The sequence below is a fragment of the Biomphalaria glabrata genome, chromosome 14 (genome assembly GCF_947242115.1).
Source record: "Biomphalaria glabrata chromosome 14, xgBioGlab47.1, whole genome shotgun sequence".
NCBI classification, from domain to species: Eukaryota; Metazoa; Mollusca; class Gastropoda; family Planorbidae; genus Biomphalaria; species Biomphalaria glabrata.
In genome coordinates this window covers 32,034,307-32,051,601 of record NC_074724.1, presented here as the reverse complement: position 1 = coordinate 32,051,601, position 17,295 = coordinate 32,034,307, and the positions used below count along the sequence as shown (strand labels likewise).

Genomic DNA, 17,295 nt, shown 5'->3' with positions numbered 1-17,295 from the left:
TGTCAATCGTCTCTCGCTTGCTCTTCTATTTCCATTCGTACACCCCTATTTATTAAACTTCAACAACTGACAGACCACCTCTTTAAGTGCTCTCAATTTCATCAGTGCCTCTGTGGCCTACTCAACCAAACAATCCGCTCACCTTTACTCGTGGTTATTTCAGAAAAAAAAAAGCTATCACAGAAATACGTAATTTGTAAAAAAAAAAAAAATTAAGAGGAATATTGAGACTAACTATTTAAAAACTTAATAACTCATATTTTATTTACAGGTGACTGAGACATATCTATATATATTTATCTATCCATCTATATATATATCTATCTAAGTCAGTTATAACCTAAGTATGAAATCTGTTATAGTTAACACTAGAAAATTATCATTTTTTCTCTTATCTCTAATAAAGAAGATGATGGCGCCTTACGCCCTAGGTCAATCATGTCATGCATGTAAATCAATCACTTAAACCCTGCTAAGTCGCTGGTTTTCCTGGCTTTCTCAGTCAATACATTCCATGCTCTAATAGCACTAGGGAAGAAGGAGTATTTGTACAAATTTGTCCTAGCATATGGGACGAGGAATGTGCCTTTATCCTTGTGTCTTTCTCAGTATTTTATTAGTTTTTTTGTGTTTTTTTTTGTATTTGAAGATTATGGTTTAGTGTCTTATGTATAAATGCTACTTGACTAAAGTCTTCTGTCCTGAAGGCTTTCTAAATTTAATAATTTTACTAAACGTGTTACTCTAGTCAAATGTGAATATTCGTTCTTATGAATCTCACTGCTCTATTTTGTGTCTCTTCCAAGTTTCTTTATGTTTTCTAGAGTTGAGGGGGTCCCAAACAGAGTAGCCTAAGCATATTGTATTATTGGCCTAACCTAAGTTATACCTGGTTATAGGAAACATAACGATTCGTCCTTTTAAAGAGGTTTGACTACGCGTTTAATAATACTAAGAAGATACTCGTATCATTTTTTTTTAATATGCCGTATATTGCATATTCATATTTTTGAAAGCTAGTTTACATGCTAAATGTTGTGAAGCGAGACACATTTCATTATTATTATACTACAAACATTATGTATGTCGAGTTGAGCACGCTTCAAACGAGTCTTTTTTACTTGCAGACGCGAAATACTATTTGTTCTCTATTTATTTCTAATTAGATTGGTTAGAACCGTTAGATACTATTATCTGTTGGTCATGTTTTATTTTTTTTTTAAAGTCGATCAAAGCAACCACAAAGAAAGCCCCTAAAGGTAGCCCTTTTGTCAAGACAGGTACACCTCTTGCAACAGTACCGCAGACCTAAATTACTAGATTCTTCAGTAATCGCCCGCAGCGGTTGAAATAAGCTTCAACGCAAATCACTTCATGCAAAGAGACAATAACTAAAAACACCAGCTCTCGACTGGCCGCTCAAGCTTGGAAAATCTGGTCAACGTGATTAAAGACCCGCGGCTAATAAGCTGCCATCTGGCACGATGGAAGAGCGGTGAAAAATTTGATGGATTGAGTGATGGTTCTTGGTGCTGCCTTGGCAAACAGGGGCGTATTCATCGGACGAAATTCGATGCCGCTAACGGAAACGTATACCATTCCGTTCTTCTGACGTCTGCCGCTGAACCGGTAATTAGAAGTCTCGCCAGATCCGGCGACAGAAGATTGAGAACTGGGGCGACAGAAGAGATTATGACGATACACACACAAAAAAAAACCAGAGCAAACACTTAAATCATCCTGTTACACCGAAAGTCAAACTAGTTTTCAAGTTGATGTCAAAAATGTTGTCAGCAAACATCTTCAACAAACGCAACCTTACAAACATGAACGTAAAGCCGGTTGGTCGTTGTGCTGGCCACATGACACCCTCGTTAAACGTAGGCCACAGAAACAGATGACCTTTACATCATCTGTCCGATAGACCACAAGGTCTGAAAGGGGAACTAAAATGGACATTAGCTTGGACCTCTTCCATAGCACTTTGTTCAATCAAACCAAGCAGAGAATCTTAAGAGTTTCGGCTCAACTCTTTTGACAGTAAAACGGCCTGTTCAGAACCTCAATTTTTGTCTGCGAGGTCAGTTGCCACTACCAGTTGTCAACGTTGATTTGACCAATTAAACTAGATTGATTTTTTAGATCTATAAAAAGGGCATGTTTTCCCCTATAATTCGATACCAAATGTAACATTTTCTGATAACAAACACAAAAGCTATAGAAGTTTAATCATAACAGGGTAGTGAAATAGTAATGAGCCAACTGAATAATTCTATCAGAAGGAGGAAAGAGTTAACTGATATTACAAATACTTATTATTATCGAGTTTCGTTTAATAGAAACAAAATTCATTGAAGTCCCTTTATCAGTTTCCACTGTGGAATTTTCTGGTGATGTGGCAGATCTGCAGCTGTACTGCCCTCTGACAGGAAACGAGAATGTTCCTAGGAATGTTAAGGAACTTGAAGGTATCTGCGAGGTCAGTTGTCATTTAACCCAGTTGTTATTATTATTATTATCATTGTAAAAGTGAACAACAATTCATTCTCTGGCACTGCCAGGACTGACACACGCTATTTCCCCTAATGTTCTTGAATATATGTCAAACGTTGGGAATTGTTGTGAATGGGAGACTCTTACCCAAATCCCTCGTACTCAACACCAGTTTACACCAGGCAGTCAAAACATATACAGTTTGACTTTTGCACCTGCGCTTGCGCTGCCAAACTGCTTCAGACATTTTCTACTCTAAACACAACTCGACACAGCGGGAAACGATTGATTCCCGCTTGGTCCATCTCGGCTGATCTTCGCTTTATGCGCAATAAAGCCTCTTAACCAGGGGAAACAACTCACACGCGCAGACGAAAGTGGAACTATCTCGTCTTCCGGTTATTTGAAGCTTTTTTTTTTTGGTCAAACGGACGGCCAAAAGTCTGTGCCTCAACTAGATTAAACATCAGCTTATGGAGTTTCCCGGAGCGTTTATAAAAATATGGATTGTCTGTAAAGAATGAAAACATAAGGAAACAAAACATTGGGCTAATTAAGTCAGGGTCTAGCTGAATAGGCTTTAATGATCAAATTATTGTGTGCGCGCGTGTGTGAATTCGCGAAGAATAACAAGTACTTAAGTGTAAGTCCTTTTCAGGAGCGTCTGTGCGCGCCTGTGCGGGTGTATGTGTACGCGATGTCGCCGTTTAGACAACCTTTACGGCATAAAAGAAGTGAAACTGTCACAAGAGCGGTGTTTATATGCGCAAAGGACTCTCCACAAAGAGGCGTCACTTGGGGCATCATATTAAGGGGGGTGGGGGGGGGTTAAAAGCCAGAAGACGCTTGACAAGAAATGGAGGTGGGCCATTGAAAACAAAGGGAGGTGATCCATTGAAAACAAAGGGAAGCGATCCATTTTAAAATCCACTTTATACGTTTTAATATTCTTATTATAGGAGTGTAATAAGTTAGAACTACAGCGCACGATGGCGTCCATTTAACTACTCAATAAGAGATCTATTTGTCATGGCGTCGTCCATTTTCAACTTAGGCCCGACGTCTTCGCGAGAGGCAGAATACTTTCCCGAACTGCACGCATACACACACACACACACACAGACACATTGACACACACACAGACACATTGACATACACACACATTGACACAGAAAGACACACACATTGACAAACAGACACAGAAACACATACACATTCACACAGACACACATTGACACACACAAACACATACACGCACATTGACACACACACACATTGACACACACACAAACACACATATACATTGACACACACACACACTGACACACACAAACTAACACACACACACACACACGCCCACACACATTGACCTACACACATATACAAACTAACATACAAAACACACACACACACACACACTGACACACACACTGACATACACAACGTAGTCCAACTTAAGGTACAGTGAATGTCGTTTCTAAGAGGCGCCAGGTAGAAGAAATGTGTTTTGTTGGTATTCCTGTTTTTAACATCAATACTAGCTGCCCATACAGTGACAGAGTTAATACTATGAAGTTGATACTATGAGTTGATACTATGAGTTGATACTATGAGTTGATACTATGAGTTGATACTATGAGTTGATACTATGAGTTAATACTATGAAGTTGATACTATGAGTTGATACTATGAGTTGATACTATTCAACGGCAATTGAGCTGACGACTTAGCGGCTATTATAACAATGTCAAACCGAAGGACAAGCATATTTACCAGAGAATGAAAAATAGTACTTTCTAAAATAATAACAATAAAATAATAAAATAATAATAGAATATTAAAGAATACAAATAAACGCGATTGTGTTTGTGCTGTCTTCATGTCCTTCAGTTTGTTGCATTTAGATCTCAACACAAAAAAAAAAGTAAAAATCAGAATCGCCCGGTGCTCGTCTATAAAAGTGAACACACGTCTAACTGTTCCTTATGGTGTTTAAGAAGATAACATATTGAGTTTCTATACATAATTATACATATTGTATGGGAAAAGGTGAGAGACGGTCAAGTGTTGGAAGTACAAAAGGTAATCATAAAGTTTAGCGTCATAATCATACTAGTTTAGCGTCATAATCATAAAGTTTAGCGTCACAATTTTTTAAAACTGCATTTTTTGATGCTATAGTGTCGTGACAACCTTACAGTACAGGCACCATCCTTATAATTCTTTAGCCAAAGGAACAAATTAGTTTTATCTACATTTTCTAATTGTCTTAATGTGAATTAAGCTTGTGTGTTTTTTGTATGTAAGCTTGTGTGTTTTTTGTATGTAAGCTTGTGTGTTTTTTGTATGTAAGCTTGTGTGTGTGTGTGTTTGTATGTAAACTTGTTTGTTTGTGTATGTAAGCTTGTGTGTGTGTTTGTATGTAAACTTGTTTGTTTGTGTATGTAAGCTTGTGTGTGTGTTTTTGTACGTTAGCTCTGTGTGTGTGTTTGTATGTAAGCGTGTGTAGTTTTTGTATGTAAGCTTGTGTGTGTGTTTGTATGTAAACTTGTGTGTGTTTGTATGTAAACTTCTTCGTGTTTGTATGTAAACTTCTGTGTGTTTGTATGTAAACTTCTGTGTGTTTGTATGTGTGTGGGTGTGTGTGTGTGTGTAGACGTTGTTAAAAAGAAGATATGCCCTTGTTATTCATTATTTTTCTTTTAATATTCGTGGATTGCTTCCCTTGGACAAAGTTGTCGGCCATTAATTTGCAGTCACTATTGAACGTCGACTATTATCTTCCTGTCCAAAAGTGAAGACCTCTCCTGTCAGAGCGCAGGTAGACAGTTGACTAAACATCGCGCGTAGACCAGGTCATTTATGAGATTGAAAAGGTCAATAGCTGCCAGGTCGATATGCTATTTAGGTTAGGGGGTAGTCGCTTTGGGTTGATATTGGTAGGAAAGGGGGTATGGGGGGTGGGCAATGACCGAGAGGAAGAAGTTACTGTGTGTGTGTTGTTTTTTTTCAAAAAAGAAGGCGTATCCTCCCTGTTGGGGGTAGACTTTTGGCGTACGTTGCACTCAAAAGGGAAAGAAAGGATCTAATGAGATAAGTATGTTTGCGAGCACCGCCCCTGAGATTAGCGATGCGATGTTATCACAGTGTCAAGCTGCTCTCTACCTCTCTGTCTCTCTCTATCGCCCCCCAATCATGCATACACACCACCATCCACACGTCGCACGCTTCTGAAACACAGAACCGGCAAAAAAAAAAAAAAAAAAAAAGCGAACTTCAATCTTTGAGAGCGCTTTTCGATAATTCACTGTAACGTATGGCTGATTACCCCTTGTTCCGATAATCGATATACGCTCTTCTGTCATTTGTTTTGGCTTCCAGCTTCTCACTACAATCTTTCCTTTTTCTTCATTAAAAAACAACAACATCCGTTTACTCTTTCCAAGTAGGCACGTGCGCGCATGCGCAAGATAAAACTTCCTACTGCAAGCGCTAAAGGGATGGCCCACTTCACTTGGTATCAGCGGCAATTGATAATTACAATACATAATTCACGCAAATGCGGCAGTTTAATTTATATTTAATTAGGCGGAGCGACGTCGCTGAGTGGGGGTGAGTGAAGGCCAAGAGGGGTAGAGGTCCTCGTGTTTGTCGGAGTGCATGACGCGATTGTTTTAAGGGTCACATGACCTTGTCAGGGAGCTGGTCAACAGTCTTAATAGATCTTGGGAGTCTTAGGGCAAAAAAAAAAAAAAAGACTTCAGGAAGAAGGATTATGGGTTGGAGAGTTTGTCAATGACGCAATCAGACAAGAAGTTTAATGGGAATCCCTCGGTGTCATTTAATAATAGAAGGATTATTATTATATTTAAGGAACTTAAAGCTTTAATTACATAGATGGTAAAACAATTGCAAGACACTTTTCTTTAAATAGATAAAAACAAGCAAAAGAAATAAAATGAATACTTAAAAAACAACAAAAAAAGCTGAACTTATTACTGTCATTTATCTGAACATAGCTGGGTGTAGCTGATATACAAAGCAAAAAGTAATGAAATTGTATTAATTAATTAACTAATTAGTATTTTTTCTTTATTGATTCGAGTATTGTCATCGACTATCAATAATAACGCAAAATTTCAACTTGATCCTAGAATGGGAAGTGGGGAGAGGAAGGTGACAAATCGTAATAAGGGGATTAAATCCATATAAACATCTACATCTCTCATTAAGTAGCATTAATTCACATTAATTCGATATCAAACAAAGTAATTAATCACCAATAAATAATTAACTATTTGTTGTATTTTTTTATTGATTCTAGTCTTGCTGGGTTTAACGAATAATAGTGCAAAGTTTCAACTTGTTCCGAGAATGGGAAATGGGAGAAAAACATGTTCAAACTTTTTACCAGACAGACAGAGTGAGTTGTTATAAGCTTTGTTAATATTTATAAGTATTTTTTTCCTTCTTATAGTTTATCTTATTCTGGACATTAAATTGTAGTTTTTTTTCCTGTTTTAACCATTGTTATGAATTACACGCATGTCATCCTTTTTCTCCCCCCCCACCCAAAACAACCATGCCATCTTCCTTCTTACTAATCGCATCAACCCTCAAGTGACCACACTCCGACTGCCCCTGATGTCCACTCTACACTCTCATCCGTGGAAAGTGAATTGCCATTCAAAGCCCATGCTGGAGTCATTATTTATTTAGGAACTGAACACAAATATCGAAGGATCTTTAGTTTGAATTCCGGTGAGTCAAAGGGTACCTGACATACGTTGGGGGCGTAAAGGCGGTTGGGAATGTTGTGCTAACCAAATGACACCCTCCTTATCCATCAGCCATAGAAATAGATGAGCTTTACATCATATGCCCCCATAGATAGCAAGGTCTGAAAGGGGTACCTTTATTTTTTTTATATATAATTTTATACATAAATATAGGCTACAATAAATACGGCTGAGGCGATAGGCGCTTGGCTTCCTAACAGAAAGGTCTCTGTTTCTAATCTGAGCGAAGATTTTTTTTTATTACAATATAGACAAAATGAACTTGAGATGAAATGAAATCAATGAAGTAGACTACAATATAGACAAAATGAACTTGAGATGAAATGAAATCAATGAAGTAGACTTTATAATAATGACAATGTCTTCGATTCCGAAGATTAAGAAGGAGTGAAGTGTTTCACATGACTTTAGTAATAATATAAAATGTTTTTTTTTTTAACAAAAATCTAACTCACTACAAAAACACGTCTTTTCACTTTGGCATTCTGTAGTCGTCTCTTCTACCCTAGACAACTGACGACAATGCCGCTTTTCTTGCATCATTCACACCACATAACCACCAACCAATCGCTAACCTCTTCCCACCGTTACCATAGGAACACATTCAACACACACTCAATAACAATCCACATCGCACTATTTTCTTTATCTGAACAAGCGGAAGTTTGCGTAATATGGTTCAAAAAATGTATTCTTTGTCCATGCTTCAGTATTCTGTACACTGGAAACACAGTTTATGGATCTGCCTCCATTTTATTTCTGTAAAACTTTTGTGGCTTAGTGGCTAAATTTTGGCGTCTTGAGTCTGAATCCCAATTAATTTTTTCTCCCTCTCTCTCCTTTTCCTCCATGGGATTGTGGGAAAAGTTTACCTTTTTTTTTTGTAATACAAGTCTTACATTAATTCTTATCTTATCTTATAAAATACAGACGTTACTTCAAAAAAGAAGATGATTACGTCCTACGCGTCATGCATTTAGTCATGCATATTAACCAATGACTTAAATTCTGGCAAGTCACTGGTTTTCCTGGCTAGCTCAGGCAACCCATTCCATGCTCTAATAGCACTAGGGAAGAAGGAGTGTTTGTACAAATTTGTCCTAGCATATGGGACGAGGAATGTGCCTTTATCTTTGTGTCTTTCAGAGTATTTTATTAAATTTTGTTTTTGTATTTGAAGATTATGGTTCAGTGATTTATGTATGATTGCTACTTTACTTTTGAGCCTTCTGTCCTGAAGGCTTTCTAAATTTAGTGATTTTACTAAAGGTGTTAGGGTTAGGTTAGTTAATTGACATAGTATGCCATTCCAGAACTTACACCGTTCAGTTACTTGGCAGCAACGTGAACTTTTCCCAAGACTTCGCGTGATACAAAGGGCAGGGTTGCATATGTAGCCAGTTTTTCGATCGCCCTACCCTTAATCTGTCCTATTTTCGGCGACATTGTTTGAAGTTTTAATCCTCTTAAACAACAATCAATATGAGATAGTTTTCACGGATTATTGTTCTGCCCGCTGATGCGGAACGTGATTATCCGCCCCTGGTTCCGAACCATATGGTCATCCAAATCTGGAGAGGTGCTACGGACAGGAAGATGTTTGGAGTGGGGGTTTGCCAGAAAAACCGCATCGTCTGCGAGATTCAGACATTTTTTATTTCGAGTTGCCTCCCTTGAACAAGGGGAGGCAAGCTCGAAAAATACTTTTGAATTAGCTCCTCTTGAAGGCATCAGAGGACAGCCGTGATTATAAAGACCGGAGTATGAAGGACGGAAAGGCGTGTCCAGTGGATGAATGGAAGGCGGTCACCCACATGCTGGGCCACCGGAAGGATTCAAGATGTCCCTGTGGCTAGGAGTTAACTCCCTTGAGGTTTTTCGGGATCGAACTTGTAGTCGCCATCTGTATACATGCTGTTTTTTGTTTTTTTTTAGACATTATGGTAGAAAATTCTCTCTATGTTCTTCTATTTTTCTCACTCTTTCACTCACTCTCTTCCTCTTTCTCACTGACTTTCTCTTTATCGTTTTTTCTTTCTCTCACTTTTCCTCTGTCTATTACCTGTCACTCTTTCAATTATTCTTTCTTTTTCTCTTTGTCTCATTCTTTCGATCTCTCTTCCTATGTTTTTTCTTTCTGTCTCTTTCTTTCTCTGTGACTCGATTTCTTTTCTTTTTCTCACTCTTTCCCTCTTTCCTTCTCTTTCTTCCTGTCTCATTCTTTCTCACTCTAACTCGCTCTTTCTATATATATTTCCCCCCGAAAAAAAATATTTTTTCCACCCGGACCACAAACCATGATGTCAGAAGTGCAACCCTTCACCTTACTACTTCCCCTCAAAAAAAATTATCAAAAAAATGAGGTTCCCCATTGTCGTCGAAATACATTTGTGATTTCTGAGTTGTCGATTGTGTAAGTTTTCTCTCTCTCACTCTCTATCTCTCTCTCTAGTCACGCATCATTTAGTAACATCGTACATCGTATTTTAGATAGGCTCTCTTAGTCCGCCTTCTCTTGATTTTTAACTGTATGTACAATAAGATACATTTTATTTCAAGTTGATGACGCCAGTTTCTGCGAGGAAAACAAAGTTTACGTCTGCTTCTCCCTCCCCCTTCCTTTTTTTCCCTCCCAGACATCTAAGTCCGAAGCCGAATGTTTTCCTTTCAATCAGAGTCGAGAGAATGCCATTATTAATAGCCTTAGCCTACTCCTTGTAAACAAAAAAATGCAGGTCATATAAAGGTAGATTGAAATGGGAATGAGAAGATCCGATTCGGAAGTGTTGAAAACAACAACATGCGAGGCCCCGTATAGCGAGTGTACGTTTACAAAGTTGTTCCCCGTATCCAGCAAAACTTCTCGTAGCGGGCCTGTTTTGTTCACGCAAAAGACGTCGCATACAAGAACGGGAGATAATAGACCGTCCTGGCGCGAGAAAGACCAGAATTGCGTTGGTCGTATTGAGATGGTTTCATTCAGTGAACTTTTTGATTCGATTTCTAGTAGACGTCTCGCGCGGAAAAAATATATGAAACGATAAAATGTCTTGTAATTTAATTATTTTTCCCTTTTTTTCAAGCTTGGTAATAGATTCGTTTTGCTTGATCAATATTCAAATTTGGATTTATAAATACCTTTTTATTTCTGTTGAAAAAAATATCAAATTTCTTAATAATAAAGTCCAACTTAATCTTTAAATACAAAAGCAACCATTTAACGGATTGTTTCTCCCCCCCCCCTTTTTCTCTACTTCTCTCTCCCCTTTCATCCCTCTCTCTCTCTCTCTCTCTCTCCCTCTTTTACGTTTATCTGTATTTGTTTAACTTGATAGCACGCGCTCTATTTTCATTTAATCTCCTCTCTCTCTTTTCAGCTCTTCGTATCGCTAGTATTCGCTCTTTGTACTTTCTCTCTTCCTCTACCCTATACCTCTTTGTCTCCCCTTCTCATTTCGATCTCTGTCAATAGTTTCTCTGTCATCCTGTCACCGTTCTACAATCATAGTCCCACCCAGTTCTTCTGTTTCACCATGTGAGTCCCCCTGGAGTCGGAGGGAACTTCTTAATTAGTTTAACTTTTCAGGTAATTACTGGCCGCCACCAACAATCCGCCCCGACCCTCCCTCAACATTCCACACTGACTCTTATCTCATCACTCCCTTTTCACCACCCCCCACCCTTTTTCTCATATACCCCCCCCCCGGCTATTTTTTTTTTTTACTCCCTTTTCCAAAGTCAATACAACAAAATTATCTGCCCTTTCTGCGTTTAACCCGAGACCCCAGCAATTTCATTACGGCGCTCTAGCGGGAGGTGTCGGGGATCCCGAGTCGGGTAAGTTGCTCGCCTCCTAAGCTCGTAATGTTTTGGGGAAAAGAGGCGAGGGGGGCTGACAACCCTGCTAATACCAGAGAGAGTAGCTAATAATGTTAGCCAAGGGGCATGTACTGCGGATTTGGGGTGTGAACATAGTTGCCGTTCGTTTTTTTTTTTATTTGGAGAAAAGTTGGTCTGGAATAAGACGCATAAGATGCTATTAATTATAACTGACACAAGGGAACTGTCGAGGTGGGGGGGGGGGGGGTCTATTCATAAGTGTATCAGTAGGATGGATTGTGGTGTGAAAATTGACTCAAACTCTTACGAAACAGTGCCGGGAGGGTTGGGTACATTTCCTTTCGCTAATTACTTTTTTCAGTGTTGCTAAGCAATGTACTGGAAATATATGGTTTACGGATTTTGACTCTACGACTGCGCACTATGTATTGTATAGATATATATGTTCACTAACCATAAGCACCAAGATACACTTATTTGTACTTATAATTTATACATTTTAAAACTAGATACACATAATGTGAATAATATGTAGCCTAAATTTCCGAAGTTTTAGAATCGCGTTTAAGAAATCCGTCAGACAAGTCTAAAATTACAAACTGTTTTAATTCTCTAGCACGAAACAAAAAAAAAATAAAAAAAAATTCCCCATTTCACCACCACACCGAGTTATCTCTCTTTGTGAATCATTCTATGTAAGTTTGCCAACCTTTTCAGTGGTGACTGACACGGACAGACTAAAAGACGGACATTTCATTTTTTAAAACAAAGATTTTTTTTTTCATTCGAATCTCAGCAATCAGAAAACAATTAGTGCAGACGGCTAGTCTGTTTTTTTTAAAACGTATACCCACTTGAAATCGATTACGCGACCACTGTTTGCTCTTGATTTTAAACTTCATCATTTCCATTTTAATTTGTTTTTCTAATCTCGCCGATAACAAAAGATACCAGCCAACGGTATCGATATCACCCAACCTTTCTACTTCCTCTTCTTCTCTCCACGTCACCACAATGCCTTCCTAGTCGTAAAAGTGAAACAGATCCGTCCGCTCGTGATTTCTTCTGAGCGGTATCGATGTTGATTCTTCTCTCTGGCAGTGTTGGGACAAATGGCTAGCATGTCGCGAATGAGTCTGTTGTGTGTGTGTGTGTGTATGTGTTAGAGAGAGAGAGAGAGAAAGAGAGACTACGTGGTGTGTGTACGTATTTTTTTTTCCGTGGGTGTCTGTGCGATTCCAGTAATCGATACCAGGTGAAACAAAAGAGACTCGAAAGATAAGACAACAAGAGGTAGAGCATTCTCCCGCCTCAACCATTCTCAAATGGCCTAAAGCACGTGCATCACTTGCCCCGCTTGCCCACGAATCACATGTTTGCCCATGCTCCCACCCACCAGACCCCTACACCAGCTCCACACGACAACACCACACCTTTTGAAAGAAAAAACAAAAAAAGGGACTTTAAAAAAAAAAAGTAAGTGCTAATGAATTATGTCCCATTTCAATTCCACACATCCACAGACTGGCTCACACGTACCGTAATAGACTCACACACACACACACATCTACTGACTCGCACACACGTACCGCGATAACACACTCAAGCATACACATCTATGTCTTTCTAGTAGGTTAAGCAGTAAAGTATCATTTCAGACCATACGGTTTATGGAGCAGATGATGATAATCTGTTTCTGTGGCCCACTGTTAACATGTATGTCATGTGACCTAACGCCTTTAATTTCCCTCAACTAATGTCAACTACCCGTTTAAATTGGGCAGACTCGGGGGACGCCCTAAAAATACCAAAATTCAAAATCCCAGTCTTCACCGCGTATTGAACACGAGATCCTTCTGTTCCGAAGTCAAGCGCTTTACCACAGCCACCGCCCCCCCCCCTATCTAATTGTATTTGACCCATATCTATGGGAGGCGGAAGCCAGGAAGTCTTTTTACACCCGAAGCACGTAGCCTTACAGTACGTGGTCATACTAGTAGTGGGGCTCCGCATGTTAAGGTGAAAGTTACTTCATAGCGTGTAGATTTCATTTCTTGTCGTAAACTGAAATATTGAACGAGTGGATACAGAATTTTACCACAAATCAGGGTTTCAGAAGTGTGGCCAATAACCCTCAATTCTGAGACTAATCGGAAACTTGAGATTCCCATCCCCTGGCGAAATAAGTTTCTGATTATTGAGTGTTAAGTTGTTGTTGTTTTCTCTAACAAAAGCACAAAACATTTAGTCATTTCTGTTATATTCGAAACTTCTATTGTAACAACTACCTTATTTTCCCTCATTATACACGGATGTATATATATATATATATATATATATATATATATATATATATATATATATATATATATATATATGTACAAAGGTGCGGGGTATACAAAATTAATTTTTACTCATAACAATAGCATAACGAAAACTCTGGTCATACAGATGGGTCTTTATACCCCAAATAGTTCTCAGATACGACCGTAGGCTCGTATTTTACACTCGTCTTGCGCTCTATGTATCGCGTGTTGAAACAACAACTGGGGTACGATAACGTCTCTAGGGACAGACGTCTTATAAGCAACAACTTTTAATGTACTGGTAGTTTACTGCAAGTCTCGCTTTGCACATGTGGGATATATTACTGTGCGGGCACAGTGCGGGTTGTACAATTTCGTTTTACTTATTTTGTAATTTGTGCGGGGTATACGCGTGTGAGGGTTATATTTTTTTAAATTTAAAGTAACTCTCTTTTTTTTAATTTGAAATTAATTTTGTATAAATATAATATATTTTGCTATACAATTGTGTTTTAAATAATAAAACAAGTTTCTTATATATTTCTTTCTTTCTAGAAGGATTGAAGAGAATCTACACCAACAGATAAGAAAAAATTCAACTTCCTGTTCCAAGACCAACTTAGTTTTCAGAGATTTTTTCCTGACGACCATAGCTTTCTCCTTGACCTTGCGTTTCCGGTTTGATGACGGCTGACAGTCGCCTCCTCCAAATAAAAGAAGTTTGCAGCACGGCTGTTAAGAGAGAGTCAATTGACGCCAAGCGTCTGTGTATATCGTTGATGACTTCTTGTTTTTATTAAACATTTTGTTCGGGTAAAGATTGGTTGAGGATGAAACAGCTCATCTCACCCCAGGTGGACTACAACATGACTCACGGGATGGGCCTCACCCACATTCCCGACACTATTTCACCTACACCGGATTTTGACTTTTGCTCGGACGACAGGACGTCGCACATCATCAGCTTCCAGGGGTTCGACGACGCCAGCTCCGTCTCCTCATTGGACGATTGCTTCAGCCCCCAGCTGACGTGCCAGCACGCCCCTCGACACCCGGCCCCCGCCGCCGTGGCGCAGGGGCTGCCGCTGAAAGCTCGAAAAAACAACAGCGGGAATCAGCACGCACCTTGCGGGGGCAGCGTCAACAACAACAACAACATCCTGAAGGAGGACGACGCTCTAGACAAAGAGAGTCTGGCACATCTCTCCAGAGAAGAGCGGAGAAGGCGCAGAAGAGCGACACAGAAGTACCGCACTGCGCATGCCACGAGAGAGCGCATCAGAGTGGAGGCTTTCAACGTCGCGTTCTCAGACCTGCGGAAGCTGCTGCCAACTCTACCCCCTGACAAGAAGTTGTCGAAAATAGAAATCTTGAGACTGGCCATTTGTTATATCTCTTACCTGAACCACGTCCTTGACCTTAGCTAATTTGCCGTAAAGCGGTATTTTACATAAAAACTTTCAAACATGAAGCTGTTTTTAAAGCGCATTATTGACTCACACAAGGCTGTATGCATGGGTTGTGAGTGCATGTCTTTTTTTATGCTCACACTCCAATAATGTACAAGGGAAAGGAAGATATATGTTGTAGGAAAACAAAAGTTACATATCTGGTCGACGAGAAGAGAATTGAGTATCAATGATGATTTTTTTTTTAAATACTCTGTCTGTCTGGTACAAATTTTGTACACGCTATTTCTCCCATTTCCCATTCTCGAATCAAGTTGAAAGTTTTCACAATTAATCATTGTCGATGACAACACATGAATCATTTTCTAAAAAAATGTAACCAATTAGTTAATTTATTAGTGGTAATTATTTAATTAATCTTGTTTTATATAGAACAAGGAAAATAGATAAACTCTTGCATTATTGATATCTGCGGCAGCACTTGTGCGGTTCTTTCCCGCCTATAAGCTTTTCTTAGAATATATTTTGCTTGTCTGTTCAATTTCAATTCTAATTACATCTATTTTTGAGTTCTGGAAACGTTTCGTACATAACAAATTGTTCAATCTAGGAAGAACCTGAAGATACAAAATCTCTTGTAGCTCAACAGATGATTGTGTATTAATCCAAATGGCTTTTAAATACATAAATTATACTGTTTTTTTTTAAACAAATTAGTGCAACATATATCAACAGATACGAAAGTGGATGGCAGCCTGGTCAGATGGCTGGCTTACTGGTCTTGTGGTATGAGCTCTGGACTGTCGTTCGGTGACCTCTATGATCCTGGGTTCGAACCCCTGCCAACTGTCATCCCCCGTTGTCTGCGGCAGGTTTCAGCCATAATGTAATTATCTTCAAATGTAATGAAACATCCGTGACATGTCAAACATGTGGTCTAGCATTTGTAGTTAATGTCTGTCGTACACTCACAGGCGTGCATGGGCTGCATATAACAAATACAGTTTGATGCTTCGCGCAATAGAAAAAAAAAAAAACAACAGTTTGTCTTAAGTAAATCTTGACTAATTGAATCACATAATTTCAAGTTTATCCATCGGCTATTTGCGTGATCACGGAGGCCGAGGGCCTGGATGTATATTTCTGCTACTTCAGTGTCGTTTGAGTCCGGGGTGTTGGGCTACCAACTGGGCATGTTATTGTAGCTGGGGCATGTGTGCCCTGTACAGACTCGGCAAAATGAAGGAGGGATGTCATATATTTCATTCAAATCTGTACTTTTTTTAAATGAGGAAAAGAAAAGAAAGCAATATAAAGAAATGTGATGATGGTGTAATGGAACCTTAAGAAAAACGTTAAGAAATTTAATAAAAAATAAAAGAATGGGAACGATTTGGAAACAGACAGACACTTCTAGGGCGATGTACTGTGCTACAAGATAGTGAGCTTAAATCTTTGATTCAAAGTGAGTGCGCACAAATTAATAAATGGTGTGCAGAAATACTTTGCTTATCAATCCTTTTTTATTGCTTTTATATGGCGCACCTTTCATGCCTATAGCATGCTCAGTACGCTATGGTCCAATCTCTCTTGTGCACCGGTGGGGGGGGGGGGGGGAGGATGGGAGAGGGGTATCTGGGAATAAGTTTGTGTGCTGTCTTTAGGAGCTAAGCAAACACAACTCTTTCCTAGTCGGGATTTGAACTCGAGCTCTCTTGTAAGATGGCCAAGCCATAGCCAAGCGGTTTTGGCCTCTGAGCTTACTGATTATGGCTTTGCCTCAGTGTATAAAAATATCCGATAACTACAATGCTTTTTGTAAGCCCATGTATGTATTGAAAATATTTATGATTTTGTAGATATGTATACACATGAGTGTGTGTAAGGGAGAGGGGTAAGAAGAGAGGGCTTAAGACATTATATATAAATATCGTGGTCCGATAGTGACCACTTTTGTCATCCAGGGGGCTCAGGACTTTGCAATGGGGGTATTTGTGCCTCGTGTAGCTGGTGAGACCTATGTGAGCCCGGAATGTTCGGCTGCACACTGGGCATGTTTTTTCCAGCTGGAGCTAGTGTCATCGTCGATGCTTTTTATTTTCTCTGGCGCTTTTCTTCTGCCAAATGATTTGATGACAATTCAGATGATTTTAAGCCAGACGTTGGGTCGTTGAGAGGATTTCGTTCAAGCAATCTAAGTTTACATTTGACAGCACCACTAGTAAATCTAGCAATCAAGAATGAAATAATGAATTCTGTATTTGTTTCTTTTTTAATTGTATTTTTTTTGTCACATAAGAAGTTTTGAAAGGGGAAAATAATCGTATTTCTAAATCATAGACATAAATAAATATAGACTGGCCGATTAAAGAGTTTTAAGAAACGAAAATTTGTGAATTGCAATTTTGTGTACTTTATTATACAGCATTTATGAGCAGTATAAAAGTT

General features: G+C 39.0%; 1 protein-coding gene across 1 annotated transcript in view; it reads left to right on the top strand.

The window, feature by feature from the left end:
• Positions 1-16,211, top strand: part of LOC129922664 (pancreas transcription factor 1 subunit alpha-like) — a 29,343-nt gene extending 13,132 nt beyond the window's left edge. Inside the window, exon 2 of the mRNA XM_056009373.1 lies at positions 13,994-16,211. Coding sequence (XP_055865348.1) covers positions 14,269-14,865 — 597 coding nt within the window. The 5' untranslated portion in view covers positions 13,994-14,268 and the 3' untranslated portion in view covers positions 14,866-16,211. The remainder of the gene's footprint in view (positions 1-13,993) is intronic.
• The last annotated feature ends 1,084 nt before the right edge of the window (positions 16,212-17,295 follow it).